The 23,476-nt window shown below is 37.5% G+C and overlaps 1 protein-coding gene across 2 annotated transcripts in view; it reads right to left on the reverse strand.

The window, feature by feature from the left end:
* Positions 1-10,619: 10,619 nt before the first annotated feature.
* LOC125464043 (mediator of RNA polymerase II transcription subunit 13-like) overlaps positions 10,620-23,476 on the reverse strand; it is a 208,633-nt gene continuing 195,776 nt past the window's right edge. For both annotated transcript variants that reach the window (XM_048556028.2, XM_048556027.2), the window contains exons 26-31: positions 22,607-22,765; positions 22,301-22,468; positions 19,847-20,022; positions 12,946-13,119; positions 12,237-12,343; positions 10,620-12,148 (exon numbers count right to left, since the gene is read on the reverse strand). In XM_048556028.2, the coding sequence (XP_048411985.1) occupies positions 12,016-12,148; positions 12,237-12,343; positions 12,946-13,119; positions 19,847-20,022; positions 22,301-22,468; positions 22,607-22,765 (917 nt within the window). In that variant the 3' untranslated portion in view covers positions 10,620-12,015. The remainder of the gene's footprint in view (positions 12,149-12,236; positions 12,344-12,945; positions 13,120-19,846; positions 20,023-22,300; positions 22,469-22,606; positions 22,766-23,476) is intronic.

The raw sequence follows: 23,476 nt of genomic DNA on the forward strand, positions 1-23,476 counted from the left end.
AAAGGTAAACAAAATCTGCTTCACACCAAAATAAACAGGGAAAGGGAGAATGTGCTCCAGTTAATATTTTAATATAAAAGCAAAGTACTGCATTTTTTAATTTCAGCTTTCCAGAAACCACAGTAGTATACAAACTCAACACATCTAGCAGCATCCAGTGAGAAAGAGTAACTTCTGAGTTTCCAACACTTTTTGTTTTCATACGTTTGACCATTGTGATTATTAAGCAAAAAGAGTCTACAATGCTAACACACTAGATATAATTCTGGACAAGGGGTACACTTTTGCAAGACTGCCTCTTGAAAACCTTTCTGAATTTTATGCAATTGTAACGGATGGCAGGCAGTTCAGGAAGAAAAATATAGCAAGAGCAAGATCATATTGTTCAACATAGCTGTAATTCATTGACACCTGCTCTTTTGGGTGGTTTTAAGGTGAAGTAAAAATCAAATCTAGGGATCTTATTTGAATAATTACTCTTTAAAATGTTGTTCCAAAAATGAAGTTTCATCCTGTGTTTGCATCATGTTATCGTCAAACAATGCATGCCACAATACATAATACTACAGAAACTGAACTTGCCACAGACGGGAAAATATTGATAATTTACAGTTAGAGAGAAATAAACAAAGGCAAAGTATCTCAAAGGTTACAAAAAGCATTGTCAATGCCTCGGAATTGGAAAGATAGCTGGCACCTCCGTAAGCAACTCATTGGGGTATTATGCGACCCTTTTTTTGTTTTGAATTCCTGTTTATCACTCATAAAAATAAAAATGAAAGTGCTGCCTAACGATCAAGAAATACCAAAGGGGTTACAAAGAATGATTTCGGTTTCGGATCGGTATGGGATGGTTGTGCATCCTGAGGATGAATGTATGTGAGCGGCTCCCTCTAGGAAGCTAACAGAGGCAGAAATGCACAACGGCTGGAATGAGAACTTTCTGCGGCGGTGCGCGGGGGTGGAAAATAAACAGACAAAGAGGGGGCAAAAACACACACAGGAACAATAAGCATACAACTAGGAAAAGGACAGTGATCATCAAAGAGCGTAAAAAAAAAACTGGGTTGAAGTAGTGTGGTGTGATGCATCCGTTAAAATGGTCCAGTTCGATCAGAAGGTTCATTGGTTCGGAACTCTGAGGATGCAAGTCGTTTATTTCTAACGCAGAACGTTATGAATTATGTCCGGGGGTGGGGTGGGGGCGGCCGGGGGTAACTAAGAAATCGATAACTAATGAAAACACTGCAGTCACAACACAACCACCCTGAAAGCGATAATCGATTCAACACTTCAGCTTCCAAGGTCAAAATAATTACCCGATAATAAAATGATTTAAATTAGGCGCTCAGCTCCTTTACCGATTTTGAATGTTAGTGTTTTTGGTTTTGCTCAGAAATGATTCAACTGCAATATCCTGTCCACGCGAAAACATTTCGCCAGAACGTTGATGCAAATAAATAGTTTTAGACACCTTTGGTGTCAGTAAAATTAAAGAACTCTAATGATCTCATTATGTTTACGTGTTCTGCTCAGTGTTTGCAATAAAAATGACTAACTTCTTAATTTGCGCCACAATCTCAAACACTTGCCTGTAAGGCATACACTTTTCCCTTAGAGATTACATCAAGAACGCATAAATAACATACTTTACACTTCAGTTGATCATTAACGTGCTGCAAATTAATCTTGCTCGAGACCGAACAAGCCCAGTCCGGTTATTAAATAAGGTGGCGTTATTTATAAGGCGGCAGTAATTCTAAACGGCTCCCACGAGTTTACCTTCTTCAGTTGCATCTGATCTAGTAGCCAGGTTTCCTCATAACTTTGTCACCAAATGGATTGCAGAGGACTAAACATAAAATTACCTGGGGGGGAAATGAGTATCAGCACGATAACATACTGCACATCTGGGGACATGATGAACAGTATGTCAATGAAACAAGCTGGTATCTAACTAGATTTTGCCGATTTATAAACGGATACAATTTCTTAGAAGGCAACTTTTCACGTACCGAATTATACTAAAGCGCTTCAGGGTGACAGTGCAGATACTGACCCACAATTAGGGAAAGCATAGATGAGTAAATGGTTTTGTATAACAAAAGGATTTGTATAGGAGAGAAACGGGGAGGAAAAATACCTACAAGAGGCTGAACCCGTTGTCCAATCTATTTCGGGGGTGGTGGGGGCGGGTAGTTGGCTATGGAGGAGAGTGGAAAGAAGCAAAAATCTGAGGAAAAATCAGGCAAAATCTTACCAGCTACCTGGAGATAGTTTTTGTGGTAAAGGCTAGGCAGTCAAGGTAAAAGTTTTGTGGGGCAGCAGCAGATAACAGAAGGGAAGTAAATCCTGCATTCTGGATCACTTTACCTTATGAGGCATCATGTCTCATCCGGGGTACTGTGTCCAGTTCCAGTCACCCTGTCATAGGAAGTATATTATTAAGCTAAAGAGGGTTCAGAAGAGATCTCCCAGGATGTTACCAGGTATGGAAGGTTTGAGACATCAAGAAAGACTGGATAGGCTGGGACTATTTTCCATTGGAACATAGAAGGTTGAGGTGACCTTACAGAGCTTCCTGAAGTCATGACGGGTATAGATAGGATCAGTGGTAGGGTCTTTTCCCTAGGATGGGGGATTTCAAGACGAGGGGGGCACATTTTTAAGGTCTGAGAGAGATTTTTAAAAAAAGACATGGAGGCAAATGTTTTACACAGACGGTGGTTTGCACGTGGAAAGAACTTCTTGAGGAAGTGGTGGATGTGGGCAGTTACAACGTTCGAAAGATGCTTTGATAAAAACATGAATCGGAAGAGTTTGGAGGGATAAGAGCTGGGACCAGGTGGGTGGAATTAGTTTTTCCGGCATTATGTTCGGTTGGACCAAAGGGTCTGTTTCCATGCTGGTTGACTATGTGTATCATGATCTATTGGTCCAGAAACAGTGTGTTCAGTCACATGAACACCCATGGTAGAAACTCAATACCCTAAGTTGGCATCTTCAAACTGCAGGACTTCCAATAGTACTGAGACCATCCCCGGACTCTTTATTCAATGACATCCTGACCATTTGTTGCAGCATTGATATGTCCACCCTAACCATACTAACACTTGCATACAAGAAAAAAATGCGAAGTGGCTGATGACTAGAGGTGATTAATTTGAGGCCAGAAGAAAAAGACAAGCATCATTTCAGCACAGCAGGAAGCATAAGACAGAGGGATCCAAGGCATCTAAGATGATGGAGAATCAAAATTCCAAGTCATCGAAAGTATCAAATTTGAGGTGTACATGCCCATTATTGGGGGTATGAATGAACAAAAAAGACTTTGTCCTGATACGATATCAGGAACACCTGTCAGGGTATCTCAGCACTCAACATTCGATGAAAAACATTTGACTCAAGATAAAGCTTTAAGACACTTGTGGCCTTTCCCAGTTCAGATGCAACAACTATTTTATAGTAACCGTAAATCGTTATACACTTACTCTGCTGTCACTGTGGACTTATGTACACAATTCTGTAAAGGCCCTTGGATGCAAATATCATATGTAGACACATTCTGAGATTTGTTTGGGAATATTGGTATACACTAGAGCAATTTGCAATATGCTACAAGTGAGACTAATTAAGCTTTACACAGGACAATTTCAAACTGGATTCTGTTGTATTTAGTTTATCGCAAATGTACACATCATATGTGGTGGTTTTGGAAAAGCAATAATGTGGATTCTTTATTTGGAAGCTAAATGGACACATCTGACCTGTAGGCTCTGCTGCTGTGTTCTATTTGCAGAATCATAGGCAAGCCACATACACATCATGTTCTCTATATTTGCAATGCACTTTGACTAGCCACAGCAGCTGCCCTATTTTTGATCAAAGTAGAACATGTAACAATAACAAATAAATTATTTTTTTCTAAAAAAACTTATCAGTGTACATTTCACTGTCTGGGTTAGCATACATTACCCAACCTGAGGTGTTTTCCTGCCTTCTTGAACTGTTGTTCATGTGCTGTAGGTCCAGTCACAATGCTGTTATGGAGTTTCAGGACATTAATCACTGTTCCTTCAGTGTCGGTGTGACAACGTCCAAGTTGGACGGTGGCACTGTTCCTATGTATTCACTGCCCTTGTCATTCTGGATGGCAGGGTTATGGGTTTAAAAAGGTGCTGCCGAGAAATATTTGGTGAATTTCTGCAGTGCCTCTCTAGATGGTGTCAAACTTGATGAGCAATAATGGAGCTGCACTCACGCTGGTAAGTGAGGAGCATGCTATTACAGTCCTGACCTGGGCCTTGTGGACAGTAGTCAGTAAGTATTAACCAGTTACTTTCCTATTGCTCAATTTAAATTCAGAAACTGCAAAAAATCCTGTACTCTTCTATTTCAATTACTTAAAGCAAATATTTTATGATATGAACAACTGTATTAACAGGTATAAAATGTACAGTTGCTGATATATCTCAAGGGGGGGGGAACAATCAAAAGATTAAAATCGCTTGCATTGATTTTTTTCACTACAGTCACCCACACTTGACAAATAAAGGGATAGTAAAGAATCTCCCCCCGTTTCCTACATTTGATTTATTCTATAACTCACTCAGCATAGATCCTACAATGGGAAAACAATGTATTACTTTTCCAGGGACAATGAATACATTAAGGGCTTTGGGAAATCCCATAGAATTCTTTTAAAAAGTTCTTTCAAGGTAATGTATAATCTTCCCCTAATATGTGTATCTATTGAGTAATAAAAGGTTCATTGCCTGTAAAGCACTTGAGATATTTGGTATTTGTGAAAGGTGATGTGCAATAAAAATGCAAATTTCTTAACCATGCACGTAATATTTCAGATCAGAACAATATTCATTAAATTAATGAGAATATACTATCAACACTGAGCACTTTTGTCAACTACAAAGAATAAAATAATTTCTTTTCCATTTTGTCATTAAACATGCAAAAAAAATGTAATATTGGAAATGTGAGCACATGAAATGCAGTTATTTTGCACTTTACAAATTAGATCATAGAGTCCCTACAGTGTGAAGACAGGGCCTTCGGCCCAACAAGTCCACACCAGCCCTCCAAGCACCCCACCCAGAACAGTCCCCCTATAACCCACCTAATCTATACATCCCTGAACACTATGGGCAATTTAGCATGGCCAATCCATCTAAGCCTGCACATCTTTGGACTGTGGGAAGAAACCAGAGCACCCGGAGAAACCCACACAGACACGGGGAGATTGTGCAAACCCACATAGACAGTTGCCTCAGGGTGGAATCGAACCTGGATCCCTGGCACTGTGAGGCAGCAGTACTAATCACTGAGCCACCATGCTGCCCCTCGATTCTATACTTGTTCAACATCCAGACTGGCAATTTTGACTACATAATGACAGTTGACGAACTTTTGTTGGATGTGAAAATAGACATTACAAAGTTAAAATACTGTAGAAGACAAGGTTCTGTCAGATGTTTTGTTTGTACATCCCAAACTACCTGGTACATAAAATTCAGCTGAGCTTATCATCATTTGCAAATTCTCTCATCGATGTCCATTTCGACCTAAGCGCTTCTGCAGCATTCTAATGGTATTCATCTTTTTGTCCTGCAATTTACAGCCCCTCTTACTGGAAAAAGAAACAGGAGAAGCAAAGTAAAAAGACAAACAAAAAAAATGTTGCAATTGCTGTTGGCGGGGTTGGGCGGGGGGGGGGGGGGGGGGGGGGGAGAGAAACGGGTTCCTTGGCTTTCAGGCAACTCCATATTTACAGTCAGTGAACGATCGCTGCACCCAGCTCACATCTATTAGAACCAGGTCACAATTAACTTGTCTCTAGCTTGTTGCATCCAACACTGCATTAGTCCATGCTGAAGTGAATGCTCTTTCTTCTCAATGATCTCATTGTTCTCCTTGGAAGACTGCTGTCACTCTCCCAGGTCTTCAGAGGCCGTCACATTCCCTCTTTGCTTGTTCCAGTTCTGTAGAAATTACCATAAGTCTGCACATGATCTACTAAGCTCTCTCAAACTTCATTTTTGGTCTACACATGTTCAATTAGCAGCTAAGTTGTTAATAACTTGGTCAGTTTAGCAAAGGTATGAACAGTTGTATACCATCTGGAAGCGTAAAGACTAAAATCTCATTGAAAATGAGATGAGATATGAGCCCAACTACAACCTCAGTATGTACAACTTCCGAAGTATTTTTTAAAAAAAGTCAAATTCAGAGTACTGCAATACGTGTGCATATAGGAGTTTGATGACAAATCTATTCAACTGTTGATTATTTGAAGTGCAATAGTTTTGCTAGCTTCCTCCTTCTCTGTTGACACCTGAAAAAAAGCTGTTGAAGTAGGAGTTACAACTGGCTTATGTTCAGGGCATTATCTTTGATTTTATCATTGGCTAGGCCAGCATTTATAGCCCACACCTAATTGTCCTGGAGAAGATGGTGATGAGTTGTCTTCTTGAACCACTGCAGTCCTAAAAGTAGGAAGATCTATCTAAAATCATACAAGATACTAATCAGATCACTGCTGGAATACCGAGAGGTGTTAGACTCCATAGCAAAGGAAATATATGCTGGTTTTGGAAACAGTTCAGAGAAGGTTCACTCGGCTGATACTAGCTATGGAAGGGCTGTTTTATAAGGAGACATTGAGTAGGTTGGGTCTGTACTCATTTGAGTTTAGGATGAGGCAAAATTATTGAAACACATTGTATTCTCTGGGACTTGACAGGTAGGACACAAAGATTGTTTCCCTTGTGGGAGAGCCTAGGACGAGACAGCATAATCTCAGGAGTAACGAGTTGCACATTTTAGATGTGGAGTAAGTTCTTCTGAGGGTTGGGAATCTGCAGAATTCTTTATTGTAGAGGGATGTGGAGGCTGAGTCATTGAATATATTCAAGGCCATAACAGACTGTTTTAAAACAGTCAGAGAATCAAGGGTTATAAGGAAAATGCAGGAAAGTGGAGTTAAGGATGATCAGATCAGCCATGTTCTCAAAGAATGGCTGAGCGGACTTGATGGGCTGAATGGCCTACTTTTGCTCCTATATATCTTACCTTCCAAGGGTCCTTGACTTCGTGTACTGGATTCCTTCTTATTCTTACCATTAATTCTAAAATGAAAATGTTTTCTTTGTAATTCATGTTTACTTTCAGTATAAACACAATTACTAATGATCCTTAGTCATAACAAAATTGGTGCAGTTTCTGGCTAGGGTTCCGTGGAGTGACATACGTAGACCATACAGCCCATGCTTGTATCACCATACAAATTAGATTATGGTTACTATTTTAGCGGTCATCCTGCCTTGGTTCAAAAACACAAGATAATGGTCTAACCAAAATTTGTGAAATAATAGTTTTGCATTTTGAGTGATCCAGTTTAGACAATTCATTTCTGCATCATCCTTCATGTGATGTACCCTGGCCTTACTCTGAACAACCTAGTTTTAATTTTGATAAGTATGCCACCTTTCAAAACGCATCAGAAGTGATTCCTCTCCATCCAATCTATAATTCTTCAATCATCTTAACCTTCTCAATTAGGCCATTCATCATTTAAGTGAATACAGACTTGATCAATTTAAGCTGGGCTTAATTAAAATCTTTTGGTCACAGATAACATTCTGGTAAATCTGCTTTTACCACCTTCCAAGCATAATATTCTTCTTGATGTATAGATTCCAGAATTGAATTTGTTTAAAACTTTATACAATTAACTGCCTGAACACATCTGAACTGCAGCTAGTGAGATTAAAGCAAATTTTTAATTTGACCTTGCAAACTGGTTTCTGTTGATGAACTTTGTGCTCTCTGTACTTCAACCTTAAACCTCTCTGCATCTTCACAGTTCCTGTTTTTTCACCATTTAAAAATTGTGATAATGACCTCAATGTAACTCTCTCTGCCAGTCTCAAACTCAGTTTAGCAATGAAAGCTCTTGCACAATTGTCTGCAAATGTACATTTCACTGTACCACGTAAGCATCAGGAATCCTGAAAATGTGGCTATTACCTTTCAAATTCATTTCATAAATCTAGTGAAAATCTACAAACTCAGCAGAGCCTTGGAAATGGGCACATAACACTATCAGCTGCATTGGTGGAAGTTCACACCTATTACAGCTACTGTATCCCACCTCCTTCCCAATTTCAAGCAGAAGGCATGTTTAACTCTAGCAGTTTCTGCACATTTAGTCAACTGTACATTTCAAAATTATTCAGTCCAATCCCTTATTTTCATGTAATCAGTCTGTTGAGCACCACTAAGTTTCAGTGACATTATCTGAAGGAGCCAGATATATTGGACATCCATGATACTGTAAGAACAATCCAACTTACAGGTAAACTGTTATATGCTTCTCCACCATGATGAAACACAAATTACAAATTTATTATTATGTATTTATTTTCCTAAGATTAAGACAGACTCCATTCAGGAGTCATTAATTCCAATCCACACCAGCCAAGGATTCTCCCATTCATTTGCACCTCTCAAACACTAAATCTGAAGTTCTTTCAATTTCTGCAAAGTGGACAATTATCTTTACAACATTTAAAATATATTCATAGAAGATACAAGTTTTGACTGCTCTCTGTAGACTTCTTTAAAAAGTATTAATGATTTTAAACTTTAATTTTAGGAGACAGACATAATTAACTTCGGATTGTTCACTTTTATAACAAACTTATGCATCAGAAATCTGTTAAAGCTTTGAAAGTGTACCAAAAACAAAAATGTACTTGAAATTGCTAGACAAATGCTCTGGTGAAGTGGGTCAAAAAGTCAGCGATTTCAAGGTGGAGATCAAGTTCAATATCTTTGTTCTCAACAGAAGGTCAACCAACCTCAAAAGATTCATTAGATAAATTCTCCAAGCTGCTGTCATTTCCAGCAGTGGCTCTGACAACTGATTTTCTTTGACAGTCTCTTGCAACTACTTAGGTTTAATCTGGTGAGATTCATAACTTGTTAGCGCATGCAGTTTGCTGTAAAATTTATCCCCCACTACATTAAATTCTGCTTTTGACTAGATATATTTTAATTTGCCTACATTAATACAGATGGACTTTCGCATAAAAATGATGTTATTGATGAATCAATTTTAATTTTTGTTTCAACTATTTATCTATCTTACTGTGCTAAGCTTATGACACTGGTAAATAATGAAAATCTTGTTCAACTTTCAGCAGTTTGTAAAATCTAGCATAAAACACAGCAGATTGAAATAGATACAAGAATATCAAAGCAAATATTTTAACAGATGAACAATCATTCCTTTCAATGGACCATGGAACTGTCATGCAATTTGAGAAGAATTTGGTTTCCTGTAAACTTCAGCTTATGTAAAAATCATACCTTTAGCATTTGAACTTGCCTTTATCAAAGAAAGTCAGCTCTTTGAATCAGCACATATATTATCTATTAAAAGACCATTGTCTTATCAGGTTGTTGAAAAGTAATACTGACAAACAGGTTACTGTATCCCTTCATTTAAAAGTCGTAGTATGCCAGAAGCTCTTGAGCCATTCTCCTGATCTGCTACAGTAACTCTGGCAGATTGGCAGAAATCAGAGATAGAATCAAAAATGATGTAACAGAATATCAGGTGTATAGGTTTCTAAATATATCCACTTAATTTACATAACACTGATGTTACGAACAAAATAACCACAAGGAAATGCGTGGGCACATCAACATTCTTCAAAATTTGTTTCGACATTAAAGTATTTGCCTACCTGGTAGAACTGAACTGCACTGGTGAGATCATTTGCATCCAGTTGCTACAAAGCACAAGTATGCTGCTGCAATAAGCGTATGGACATTTATTTTTGCAAGCTTCATTTTGTCCCCCTTTCCATTCATCACTGTCCATGATGGCCATCAAGATAGGGAACTTCAACTTAATGAGGAGCGAAAAAAGCATTACGATGGCATTCTAGTTTCAGATGTACTTTTCAGATGTACTTTTCTCATGGGATATATAATTCTTGTGTTCACAGCCCAATAGACTTGCTAATGAAAGACTCCTGAGCTGTCAATTCATAACATGTTCTTCAGCTGTGAAATTTACCCTCTGGCACCTTTCCACCCATGAATAGAAATCACATGCTCTAGGGTAGATAGACATGTAGAATCACATTTTAGTCATTCTACTGAAACCGTACAGAAAGTTCACTGGGGATGAATGAGTAAATAAAGGCTGCTGGAGAAAAGACTGCTGCTGCAACATATTTTTCTTCCATGTGTTCTAAGGTTTTTTTTGAAAAACCTCTGTATCATGCTGAATTAATAAAGTGATCATCTTTTAAAATAGCTTTTTCACTATCCTACCATTTTTGAATAGTCTGCATAATTAGCTAAAACTAGGACAGCAATCTAATTAATTAAAGTATTCAACTACAGAGCACAAAGGTACTAACCCCATAATCGAAACAAAAACCCTCAGGTCACAAAAGTCAAGAAAGGATTTTCTTTGTTGTTTCCAGTGATAGATTTATCTTACAGAACAATATGAAGTTTCCAATGTACACAAAGTATCCTCGAATCATGCAATCTTTACTGTAGCTTGCTACAAAAGTTTCTATAAGGAAATGTACCCGGAGATTGTATTTCGATAATTTAATAATTTATTAATCTAAAAAAGTGTGTAAAAGTATAGCTCTCATCCACAAGATATATGAATGACATTAAAATGCCTGCAGGTTTATCAAACTCGCTTTTAGTGTATTTGTTTCAGCAATACAGAATTAAAATGAACTTCACTTATTTTATTTTATATAAAAGAAGCCCACAGCAAAATGCTCAGAAGAAAAAACTTCATATTGGCGTGAAATGTACAGCTTTTACATTTAAAAATGTTCTGAAATATACATACAAGCATGCTAGCAAATCCAGGTTATCACAAGACAAACTGGTATGCCATTTATGAACTTTGAATGTGTTCTAACAGAAGAAAAATGAAAATCTTCTGCAAAGGGATTCTGTTGTTCAACTGGGGCTTGTATGCTCAAATTTTTAAAAATCCACAACTAAAATATGCATATCCATGTGAAATATACATACAACTTTCTCACATTGAAGTACATAATATAGGATTTTATCTATTGCCATTTATTTATTTTTTTGCACAAAAACCTATAAATATTACTTCACCAGAATCTTTTAACTTAAATCTTAAATAAAATGACAGAGGTCTGAGTTTGCACCTCCAAAAATATGAAGATGAGTATTTATCTTCATCAGTAAAGTCCTAGATAAAAATGGCCTTGAAATCGAAACAACCCACTTTCATCTATAGCTGATGAATTCTGGGAGGGAGAATGACAATAAAATGGAAAAATTACAAACTTCTACTTACAATTCTCACCAAGTTAACTTTTTGTACAATTTTACAATCTTGATTTTCCTCTTCAAAAGACCTTGTGAAATTTTTCTGATTAAGAAAAAATAGTACTGCAATTTGTCAATTTTACACTGTACACAATAGATACAAACTTTTGATATATCTGGTTTATATCTACAATACAAAGGAAGCCACCAACGGTGACTCAAATGCACAATAAAATATCATTTACAAGCACTAGCTAGTTGATATTCTCCACTATATTTTCTTCAATTTCACAATACTGTGTTTTTTTTAAAAGAATGTACAATTTATCATGAAAAATAAATTCTGTGTTGTAGCAATGATGACAAGTATTGTTTCAGAAGCTGTAACATAAGAATTCCAAAAAAGTTACTGATGTGGAAGAGCTTTACAACATATGCCGCTGATGCACCAATATCCAAGAAAAGTTCTTTGCAGGTTAACGCTCACACATTTGAGAAAGTTAGATGGAGTGAATTCAATTCTCTTGGAAATGATACTTGCTCAAATTCTGATATTTCCCCTTGCAAGGTCTTCATGTCATTGATGTACAGCTGATGATGCATATTATTGGTCAGGGAAAGGGATTAGGTCCGTGTATAACACGATTCCTAGTTTCAAAGTAAATTCATAATGGCATTGTACATTTGAGTAAGCACCACAAAGTGGACGGGTAGACAGGACTGGCGATCTTGTGTGGCAGGGTTGCAGTTGAGCCATGATAAGGCATTATACTGTTCCAGTACAAATCTGGAAAAGGAAGAACCAGTGTATTAATATTCATTTGAGTAATAAAACGGTTTTGTTAAAGAGTAGGTGACAGATAGTTATGACAAACCTCAAAACATCTGAAGTTCTATTGGAATCCAGCGGGTGAGGATGAGTGTGTTTGCCAGGAAGTAGTTCATCAGATTGTGCCAAGGAGACATGGTGATGTAAAGAAGCCTACAATAAAAAGGAATACAGTAACAGATTAATCAATTTTACCACAATAACTATAAACAATTTTTGAAACAATGTGGAACACCATAGACTTTTTTCAAACTCCATTGCCAGCCAATTTTAATTCTGTTTTGGGGTGTTTCTTGCTATAGAAGTTTTACACTGTGAAACAGCTAAGGTACAAAAGATTTATTTACTGCGCAAAGTCATTTCAGTGCTACTTTACTCTGGCAACAAGTACAGATCTGCTCCAGAGAATGTGGATGAAGGGAGTGCAAAAGGATCTTTAACTGTTCCTTCAGCAGAAGGATAATTGATGGAGGAGGGGCCAGCAAGTGAACATAATATCATTAATTTTCTATTTGCTGCATATAAATGTTTCTGCAAATACTCAACAGCACAGGTTTATGACAGCAGAATATTAAATACATGAGACTGATTCTAAAAAATGGAAACAAATGTATGTTTCACTATTAGATTTGCCTGAAACTACCTCCATGTATGCATTTTAACAGTCTTGGCAAACTTCATGGCAAACATTAAAAATAGACAGACACTTCAAATGATGATTGACAAATCTTAACATTTGAAGAAACAGCACTCACCTTTAGAAACAATGGGCACTGATTTTGGGCATGGGGACAGGCAGACCAGAACCACTGAGGAAGATTCTCAGCTTTGGCAGTTGACACAAAATATCCAAGAGCAAGCGGTTGCTGCAATACATTCGCCACTTCCTCATGAGCTTCTGTGGAGAGGAGTCGTTCACCTCCTTGGCCCTGAAAGAATGCAGATATTTAAAAGAAGTCAACTTTTGAGGTGATAATCATTAGATTATTTGCTCGCTAAACACCTTACCCATTAACCAATTTATGCATTATGCACGACACTAAATGGTGTCCCACTCCAACTGAATCATGAATGAACAACAGAAAATAGAGCAAATTCTTCTGTTCTTGATATTTGTTAGCATTTAGTCACAAAGTCTTCTAATGGATTTTCTCCCCCCATGAGCAGGTGCAGCACAAAAGACACATTATGCAAAGCGTGGGTAACTTAACATACAAAACCATAACATAACCCGCAATAAAACAGAATCGCACTGAATGGTGCGTACTTTGCTTCGCTTTCAAACAGAATATAACATGGCATGCATTTTCATCAAGTCAGTGTTTAATTTATAATCACAATAGCAAGTTTTGAGAAGATTTATAATTTATTTTTAATTTATAATCACAATGCTTTCACTTCCAGTGTTGTGAAGTTGGGTACAGTATTTGTGGACTGACAGGCAGGACAGTAGAATTTGGTATATTTAAAATATTGGTGTTTGTAAAGTGGGGGTGGGGAAGGAGGCACAGAAAGCATTGGATGATCCCTTTAAAAGATTGTGCTTTTCCATGCTTGGAGATGTCTGTGAGCAGTTTACAATTACCCAAATACACAGAACACCCAAATTGAAACATTTGTGTGGAAAGGTCATACTGTTAGTGGATCAAGCAGCATTTTTGCCATGACAGTGTGTTTCTGAATTTTGGACTGAATTTGAACCAGGAACCAAGATCCCAAAACTTATCAAATTTGAATCTGATAGTTTTGACAATCCAATTGTAAAAAAATGATAGGTCATCAAGGGTATAAAAGAAAGGGCAGTTGGGCACAGCCAGGAGAACTAACTGCTTTCTGCTTGAAAACTCAGCTCAGAAAAAGCAGCATGTCTATTCACAACAGTACCACAGCACTCCTAAGATTCCTGACAGAATTAACAGAGAAAAAAATCTTGACAGAAGAAGTGACAGAGAACACAGAACATTCCGGAAGACATGAACTGGATGTCATTTCGAGAGACCAAATTCGATTGTTTGTTATACAAGTGGGGCTTGTATTTATTGGAACAGCATACTATTAGAATCTGGAGTTATTCAAGAATAGTTAGTATTTAGAATGGATTTATTCTGTATGTTAATAAGTTAGTTAATTTTTTCCACTGCTAGAGTTAGGTAACAGGCCGAATGTATTAGTCTATGATTCTTCTAAATAAACGGTTACTTGATTATAAATTGAATATCAGAGATTTATTTGATTTAACCACTAGAAGTTGCGGAAATACAGGTTACACCCCTTCGTGTATACACAGATTATTGGACGAAGTGTTCCTCTTTGGGTGCTTCAGTTTTGGATCTCGGTGGGGTGGGGGAGGGGGGGGGGGGTCAACCTCCACTTTATAACACTCGGAAACCCCATTGTTGCATACAGATGTTCTGAAATGGCAACTATATGACCAATTTATTTCTGTATATTTAGATCCAAAAATGTTAAAAGGCCCGAAACGTCAGCTTTTGGGCTAAGATGCTGCTTGGCCTGCTATGTTCTCCAGCTCCACACTTTGTTATCTCAGATTCTCCAGCATTTGCAGTTCCCATCATCTCTCTCACTAAATAATTTACGTTCATTTTGAAGTTGAACAGAGGCGTAGGAATTGTTTATAAATATGTCACAGAATCTTCTACCTATAAATGTATTTTGACATGCTACTTAAAACAGAGAGTCCTTGCAACTGGAACCAGAGGCAATATAGAAAGTACAGCGTTCCACATGATCTCATCGGACTGAAGCAAGTAATTCCAAAAAAATTCACCTAAAGTAGTGACAAACCAGTGAGATTAACTATTGCACTTGTTCAAATTTATATCCTTTGTTCTGGCCAAACTGTAAGCAGTTTTTAACTATCCTTTCCCTAACTGATTAATTCACCTCCAGCCAAAGAGAAGTGAATTGGACAAAAAAGGTACACAGCAAGTCAACAGAGTCATCACAGAAGGTTCGATCCAAGAATTTAAAACACGCCCAATTCAAACTTCAGAATATTTGCATATTCTGTGCTATTTCCTAAAGCAAGGCAGATATGCCTCTGAATGCTGCAAAAATATATACATAGTTGGTCCAGCACAAAATGTCGTCATTCAACTCATCAACTCTCGCAAGAACTTTTATGCCCTTCAAAACTATCCTTGCGTGTATTTATCCAAATTCCATTTTGATAGTTTCTATTTAACCTGTTTCCAGTACTTTCAAACAGTATATCCAGATTATAACCCATTATGAAGAAAATTCTCATTCTCTCTAGTTACTTTGTGAAGGACTTTAAATCCAAGTCTCCTCAACTGATATGTACAAAACACATTAAAATGTGAACAATAAATCTCTCCTTAAACCTTCCTTTTCTCTGAAACAGAAAAGGGGTCTAGCTTCACTAACATGTAAACAGAATGTGTGTATGCGCACATACAAGTCTTATAAAGTTTATAAAGAGATCAGCAATTTAATTTGTAGTGCTGATGGTTTGTATCTATTCACCTAAAGCTTGAGTGTCATTACTTAATAAACAGTCATTCTTGTTAAGTCCATAAACTTGCTACGTGGTTTTCCCAGCAACCTGAGTCGAAATCAGGTAAATTGGGACATCTTTTAGACTTTATTTTAAAAATTTTAACTGGTGTTAACTTCAGCAATAACCGGACTTGATTTCCAAAGCACTACCCCAATGAGCCATGATAATATTTATCAAGTTCACTCCACAAATAAAGTTTAGCCACCTACTCAGAATCCCAAAGATGATTTGCAACACCTTGTAAGAAACAGCTTAAAATTAACAGGGCAATCTCTATGCTTTTCAGTTGGGCATCACCAGGCATCCTGCAAAATACCTGATTATTTCAGCAGCACTGTTGATGATTTGCTATGTAGTCCAACTTGATACTGAATTTACTTGCTACTATCCAGTTTCCCACATTGTTTACTTTATGGAACTTTTGAAATAGATCATGTATTGTTAATACTTTAAATCAGAGATTCTTGACATGCGTTAAACATGTTTCACTGATGTCTACACGTGCTATGGATTCTTTTTCCCTTTAGACCCTCTTATTGTGATTCAAAAAGAAATGTAACTGTTTTCATTTTCTAATGCTCACTCCTGTTATTGATTTGCTTGGGACAGACTCGAGATTCCATTGTTCATTAATTGAGGTGTGTCCTTTTTGCAGATTGCCTTTTAAAAAGGCAGAAACATATTTCATAATGTTTCACTGACAATAAAATAGGGAACTTCAACTACATCCTTTGTTTTTTTCAAAAACTCAAGCCATAGTAAATGTCAAGGCAAAATGCAGCCCTACAGTTAAGATGGCAGCATAAATTAAAAGATTAACCTGTAGAAATTAGACAGACTACTTAGTTTCTAAGCACTGAATTATTTTTAAAGGTTTTGCACTAAAAATAAAATACAATTCAATAGACTGATTTATCTGTTTAATTCTTTAATGAAATTGAAAGTGGTGCATTTTAATTGAGAAAATAGATTATTCATTAGTAATTACTCACAAAAATAAACTTGATTTAATTTGGTATCACTCTCAGGCAAAAGTATTTGTTGCAAGAAATATTAACTACTCCCAAGTTCTTGGAAGGGAATTTACACTGACAATAATCAGGTTTGTGCACTCCAAGGCCATTCTCTTTCCCACAACTTCAGGATAAGATCACAGTCAGTCCACAGGATTTAACTGATGAACAAAGCCGTGTTTTGTATTTGCAAGAGAAGAAAGTACATGGAAGAATCTGACACTCAACCAAGATATTTGACCTGGCCTAGAAGTTTTCAGAATGCCAAGATAACTGTTCTGACAATATTATGGCTTTAAGAAGTGTACTTTGCCCTTTTTTTATAAACGAAGAAAGGTTGGGACAAAAAGTACCAAGTGGTCTGCTCAAAGATCATGTAAACATGGCAGATGGAATTTAACCCTGAAAAGTGAAGTGACAAGTACTTTACGAACGGCAGTAGGAAGGTCAGAAGAACCGAGGGATTTTAAAGTGTTTGTCCATAGATCCCTGAAGATGGCAGGACAGGTTTATATAATTCCTCCACTGCCGCTGGATTCAAATGTTATGCATTTGTAGCTTTTCTTATTTTGTCGACCTTATATTTGGCCTAGAAGGTTAATATTTAAAGGATCTTCTAAACTGGATTTAATACTGTATTATCATTTGATCCAAGATCAGCATACAAAAGATAGTGCTTCATGTTAGCTTACAGTTGCTTACAGTTCACTAAGGGAGATAATGTTCTAAATATTAAATTATTCTAAAAAATTAACTTAAGAGGAGCAGAATTGTGGCCTGGGCACCAGCAGAATAACTTCTAATCCAAGTTTTTCCAAAATCAAGATCTCTTTTCTTTAAATATGTTATCTGCTATTGTTGCACTTATTTCACTCTACCAGCTGGTGGCGTTGCTTCAGGGAAAAAAAGTTCATTGTTCAAATTTCATCACCTGAAAAGGCACAACATTTTTGGAAATATTGATTGATTTTATGTGGATTCAAACAATATCAGAATTTAAACTGTCTCAAGGAGCCAGCTGGAAAAGTTGAATGATACATTTAGAAATAAATGTTTTAAAAACAAAACATATTAGGAAGGAATGAGGCAACTAAAAGCACATTTTGGCCCATTTTGTTGTTTTAGTACCCCCAAATAAGGAAAGCGGTCCATGGAACATGCTCTGCCAAATCTATGCAATGATTTAAACAAAAACTTTTGTTCCAAGGTTAAGTTAAAAAAAACTCAAGTTAAAAGCAGCCTGTATTATTCAGAAATTACATCATCCACACTTCTGCCAGTCTGGCTTTACATCTATCCCTAATTGGTTATTTCAACTGCTAAAATGTACCTTTAAACCTACAAAGTATAAGGAACAGAGAAAAATTAGGAACAAACAAATAGCAGACTCTGTGAATATTTAAATTTTTATGCAGAATGTGTTATTTGGGGTTTATTCATTGTTTGAGGGGATGGAGATCTAAAAATTTACATTGTGCACCTAACTAAATGGCACATCATAAATCAAATTTGAAATGCAAATTTGTCATTTGTACTCTTTGTAGGAGTTGCGATTTATAGTATTGACAATATTTTATGGCAAATGATAAAAATTCAATAATTAACTGGGCAACACAGGTTGAAAACAAAAACCAAGTACTTCAGATTATTAGATGATAAAATGTGAGGCTGGATGAACACAGCAGGCCAAGCAGCATCTCAGGAGCACAAAAGCTGACGTTTCGGGCCTAGACCCTTCATCTGATGAAGGGTCTAGGCCCGAAACGTCAGCTTTTGTGCTCCTGAGATGCTGCTTGGCCTGCTGTGGTCATCCAGCCTCACATTTTATTATCTTGGAATTCTCCAGCATCTGCAGTTCCCATTATCTCTGATACTTCAGATTATTTATCCTTGTCCTTCACAGATCTCAAACTCTCTCATCTTGAACAAATTGTTTGGAATATCCATTTTACGACTGCAAGATAACATGATTGAGTAATGCCAACCTAAGCATGCCAAGATTTCAGAGTCACTTCCAAAATCTGAAACAGTTGAGTAGCATACCAAACCATTCAAAACCTAACAAAAGTGACTCAAGTATTAGAGATAATGGGAACTGCAGATGCTGGAGATTCCAAGATAATAAAATGTGAGGCTGGATGAACACAGCAGGCCAAGCAGCATCTCAGGAGCACAAAAGCTGACGTTTCGGGCCTAGACCCTTCATCAGAGAGGGGGATGGGGGGAGGGAACTGGAATAAATAGGGAGAGAGGGGGAGGCAGACCGAAGATGGAGAGTAAAGAAGATAGGTGGAGAGGGTGTAGGTGGGGAGGTAGGGAGGGGATAGGTCAGTCCAGGGAAGACGGACAGGTCAAGGAGGTGGGATGAGGTTAGTAGGTAGCTGGGGGTGCGGCTTGGGGTGGGAGGAAGGGATGGGTGAGAGGAAGAACCGGTTAGGGAGGCAGAGACAGGTTGGACTGGTTTTGGGATGCAGTGGGTGGGGGGGAAGAGCTGGGCTGGTTGTGTGGTCCCCTCCCCCCACTGCACCACACAACCAGCCCAGCTCTTCCCCCCCACCCACTGCATCCCAAAACCAGTCCAACCTGTCTCTGCCTCCCTAACCGGTTCTTCCTCTCACCCATCCCTTCCTCCCACCCCAAGCCGCACCCCCAGCTACCTACTAACCTCATCCCACCTCCTTGACCTGTCCGTCTTCCCTGGACTGACCTATCCCCTCCCTACCTCCCCACCTACACCCTCTCCACCTATCTTCTTTACTCTCCATCTTCGGTCCGCCTCCCCCTCTCTCCCTATTTATTCCAGTTCCCTCCCCCCATCCCCCTCTCTGATGAAGGGTCTAGGCCCGAAACGTCAGCTTTTGTGCTCCTGAGATGCTGCTTGGCCTGCTGTGTTCATCCAGCCTCACATTTTATTGACTCAAGTATTAAACTTGTATACACAAAACACTAAAAACCTGCCTGTCACAGAGGGCACAAAATTTTCTAAGAAACTTGAAGCAATCCACACATCCATTAAGCTGACCTGAAAGGAGATTCAATTTTGAATGTAAAAGCTACGAACATTTCTCCATTAAAAATCTGCTTTTGCGATTATCACCTTACCCTGCCACCTTCACTGCTGTGTTGAAAATGAGAGCCTGCTCCTGTGCCAGTAGGTGAACCAGGAGACAGTACAGGAGAAGAAGTGGGAGATGGATGAAGATTACCAGTGATCAGAATCCGAATGTCATTGTCAAAATCTTCTGCAAAAATATCTTCTTCCAAAATTCCTATACCATCTGTTTATGATAACAGAAATAAAATAAACACCACAGCAAATAAAATAAATGCAAGAAGACATGAAATCACATTTTTAAAGCCAAATTACTGATCAATATTGCATGCTTGACTTTCTGAACAAATATTTTAAAAACAGTATTTCATACAATCCTTGTTATCATTATATTGAACTTCCCAGGGTATAGAACATAGAACAGTACAGCACAGAACAGGCCCTTCAGCCCACGATGTTGTGCAAATGTTGTGCTGTATTAATTGTAGAGGGGTCCACAACTGTTGACTAGCCATGGCTCTGTATCTGTATGCATGTGCTCAGCTTCTAAATATCTCTTCATGGGTGGATACAACATCAGAAAGTCTACAGTGTGAGCAATAATGGGTAAGGGTAGTTCGCAAATCAGTGCCCAACAACCGCTTTCCCCAGATTCCATGCAATTATGGGGTTAAAATAATTCTAGAACTATAACCAGAGGCTTAAAGCCCAGGCAGAAACCTCTGACTGGCTCTTTAAAAGAGCAATCGTGCTGAGTTCAATATCCATGGCTTTTGTCCTTATTAAATCTATTGTTAAAACCTATTCGTGGAATCAGCTTCCATTGCCTTTTCAGATAGACCATTCCAGATCCTTACAATTCCCTGAAAAAAACGTTCCTTATTTTCCTTTTAGATCTTTTGGCAATTATGTCAAATTTATGACCTTTGGTTATTGACATCTTGTTAAAGTTAATACTTGTTTCTCTATCAAATCCTCCCATCACCTTTAAAATATCACATTGGCCAATTCTCAACCGTTTGTGTTATAAGATGAATATCTAACTTATCAAATTTTCCCAAACAACAGATAATCATCACTCTTGGTACCTTCTTGGTTCTCCAATCCCAGATCCAAACCCAAGCCACTTATCACCCCGCTTACAACCATCACTACCACCACACACTAACCCTCCCATCTCTTTCTAAAAATGTTTGCATTTTACAGATGTGTGGCGGCCTGAATTATTCACAATACTCTGGTTGAGGCCGAACGTGATTTATAAAGTTTAGCATAACTTCTTTGTTTTTTTTAACGTTTTATGGCTCTTGTTTAGAAATAATAAATTGCAATTTCAACATGTTTCCCAAGATTCAACATTTCTTTAAAAGATAGTTTTTAATCAAAAAAAAAGACATTGGCAGCCATAAGCCAATCTACATTCCATGTTGTGGAGACCCCAACAGAGACTGGAGGTGCGAACAGCTCTCTTATCAAGAAAATAAGTAGATCATTCAGTAGTTAATGGCTGGAACATTTTTCAAAAATCTCAGCTACCACAACTGCCGAGGGACCTGGGCCAAACACAAGTTGATCAATTATGTTTTAGAATATAGCGCAAAAATGGGATAACAGTCATATGCTACAACCTATTGCATTAACATTCGAATTTTGGATTTGCACCAACAGCACACAAGCATTTCTCTATAACATATCATCTGAGCTTTTGCTGGAAAGAAGTATGCCTACTGTCTTAGAATGGACAGAGCTTTGTGAAAGTCACTGGAGTTCTACAAATGGTACCCTCCACAAAAAAAATACCAGCCCCAACATCAAGCTAAATAAAAGCAAAATGCTGAATATCTGAAACAGAAAGAACATGGTGGAGAAACTCAGCATGTCTGTCATCACCTGTGAACAGAGAAACAAAGTTAATATGCAGTCCAATCTTACTTCAGAAGTAATCTGTTTCTCTCTCCACAGATATTGCCAGACTCAGTAAATTTCTCCAGCATTTTCCATGGTTGCTTCACATGATCAGACTACTGCTTTTGTTGAATAAATCGCACATTTGGATACAACAAATAATTATTGATTGTTCCTTGTTCTAAAATAAACAATTTTTAAACTCTGTCTGTATCTGCTACTCAAATATTATTTTAGCATGCTTTAGGTCAGACTGTTTGTGGCAAGTAGGATACGTTTATAAATTTTTGTTTTAATATTTCATTGAATATGGGTGGGTTTTAGCACAATAAAATTAATTCATGTTGAATTTAAGTGTACCTGCCTGGCACTGAAAATGCAAGTCCTTGTTAAAAAGTATTCTTCACACTAAGCAGAAAAGTGCATCTACACTAATTGACAGGAATGTATCTTGATACAAAAATCCATTTTCTTTACCTTTCATAGTAATCAAACTTCTTACTTACAACCAGCTTCTTCCCAATTAACCGTGTTTTGGTGAAATTGCACATTCTGCAGCTTTAAAAACCTCAAATTAGTCACTAAATAAGCCTACTGACCTTGGTTACCAAGAGGTTCCAAAGCTTCAGTATTGGCAACAACTGTAGCGGCAGATGTTGGAAAAACCAGAATGTGCGTACAGGATGCATCTTGTGGAGTGTTCAACTGAGATGTTTGCAAATTGAGAGCTGTACCACGTCCAAACACGGAACCCATTGTGACAGCATCTTAAAGACCCAAAATAAAAATAATTGTCAATTGGAGTTCAACTTTATGAGATACCAATTGGGTAATTATTTTGAAACTATTATAAAATACACATCATTGTAAATATTTAAAATTTATTTTCAAAATAAAATCCATACCAGGCATAACAACAAATGAACCCTGTGGTTCCAGGGCAACCAAGCAGGCACTGAGAATTGTGGGAGAATCTGCTGCAGATATACCACACATTGTGCAAGTCTCCTTCAATTGCTTACTGGTAGACTGCAGTGAGCGGCGCCCAATTAGGATACTCCAATCTGCAGAAAGATGAATTATATTAAGTAGAAAAAGGAAACAGATTTTCTTTAGGATGTGTATTTGGCAAACAAGTTTACATAAACTGCCACACATATGCCAAACTCAGTGAACTACTTTTGTATTTTAGAAAAATGTATGCGTTTCCCCTTTGGGTACATACATTGCAAAATTAAGGGTGCATAACTCTGCACTAAAATGAATGGGCATATCATTGCAATAAGCATATTTCTGATTATCTGAAATGTACTCTTCATAGAACCAAAAACATCTATTTTGAAAAAAAATCTCCAATTTGCACAACACTGTCACTGTCATTGTCCCTTTACAGCTCACGTTGTTGTTCACCTTACTTAAGAATGCTTTACTGCTATTCTAACAAATAATTCGATACATCTATTTTTAACATCTTTGATAATACAGCTTGGTTTAAAGAGACCATCCACAAATAGGTACAGTAATGGCGAAGTGCAAGAATATACTTGCCAAATACTTTATTCATATTTTGTTAAACTTTAAAAAATAAATCAAATATCAGGACAGTTTATTTTCATTTTTGACTCTCTGATAAATAACGCTGTATTACTCAATTGATGCTGGAACGCAAATAAATGAATTGATTGATAGCGTATTTGAAGACAGCTACAATTGTGCTGCAAGAAATAAGGATGGATAATGATTCTGAAACTGTTTTCTGAAGTTTTAAGGCATGT

The sequence above is a fragment of the Stegostoma tigrinum genome, chromosome 26, assembly GCF_030684315.1.
Source record: "Stegostoma tigrinum isolate sSteTig4 chromosome 26, sSteTig4.hap1, whole genome shotgun sequence".
NCBI classification, from domain to species: domain Eukaryota; kingdom Metazoa; phylum Chordata; class Chondrichthyes; order Orectolobiformes; family Stegostomatidae; genus Stegostoma; species Stegostoma tigrinum.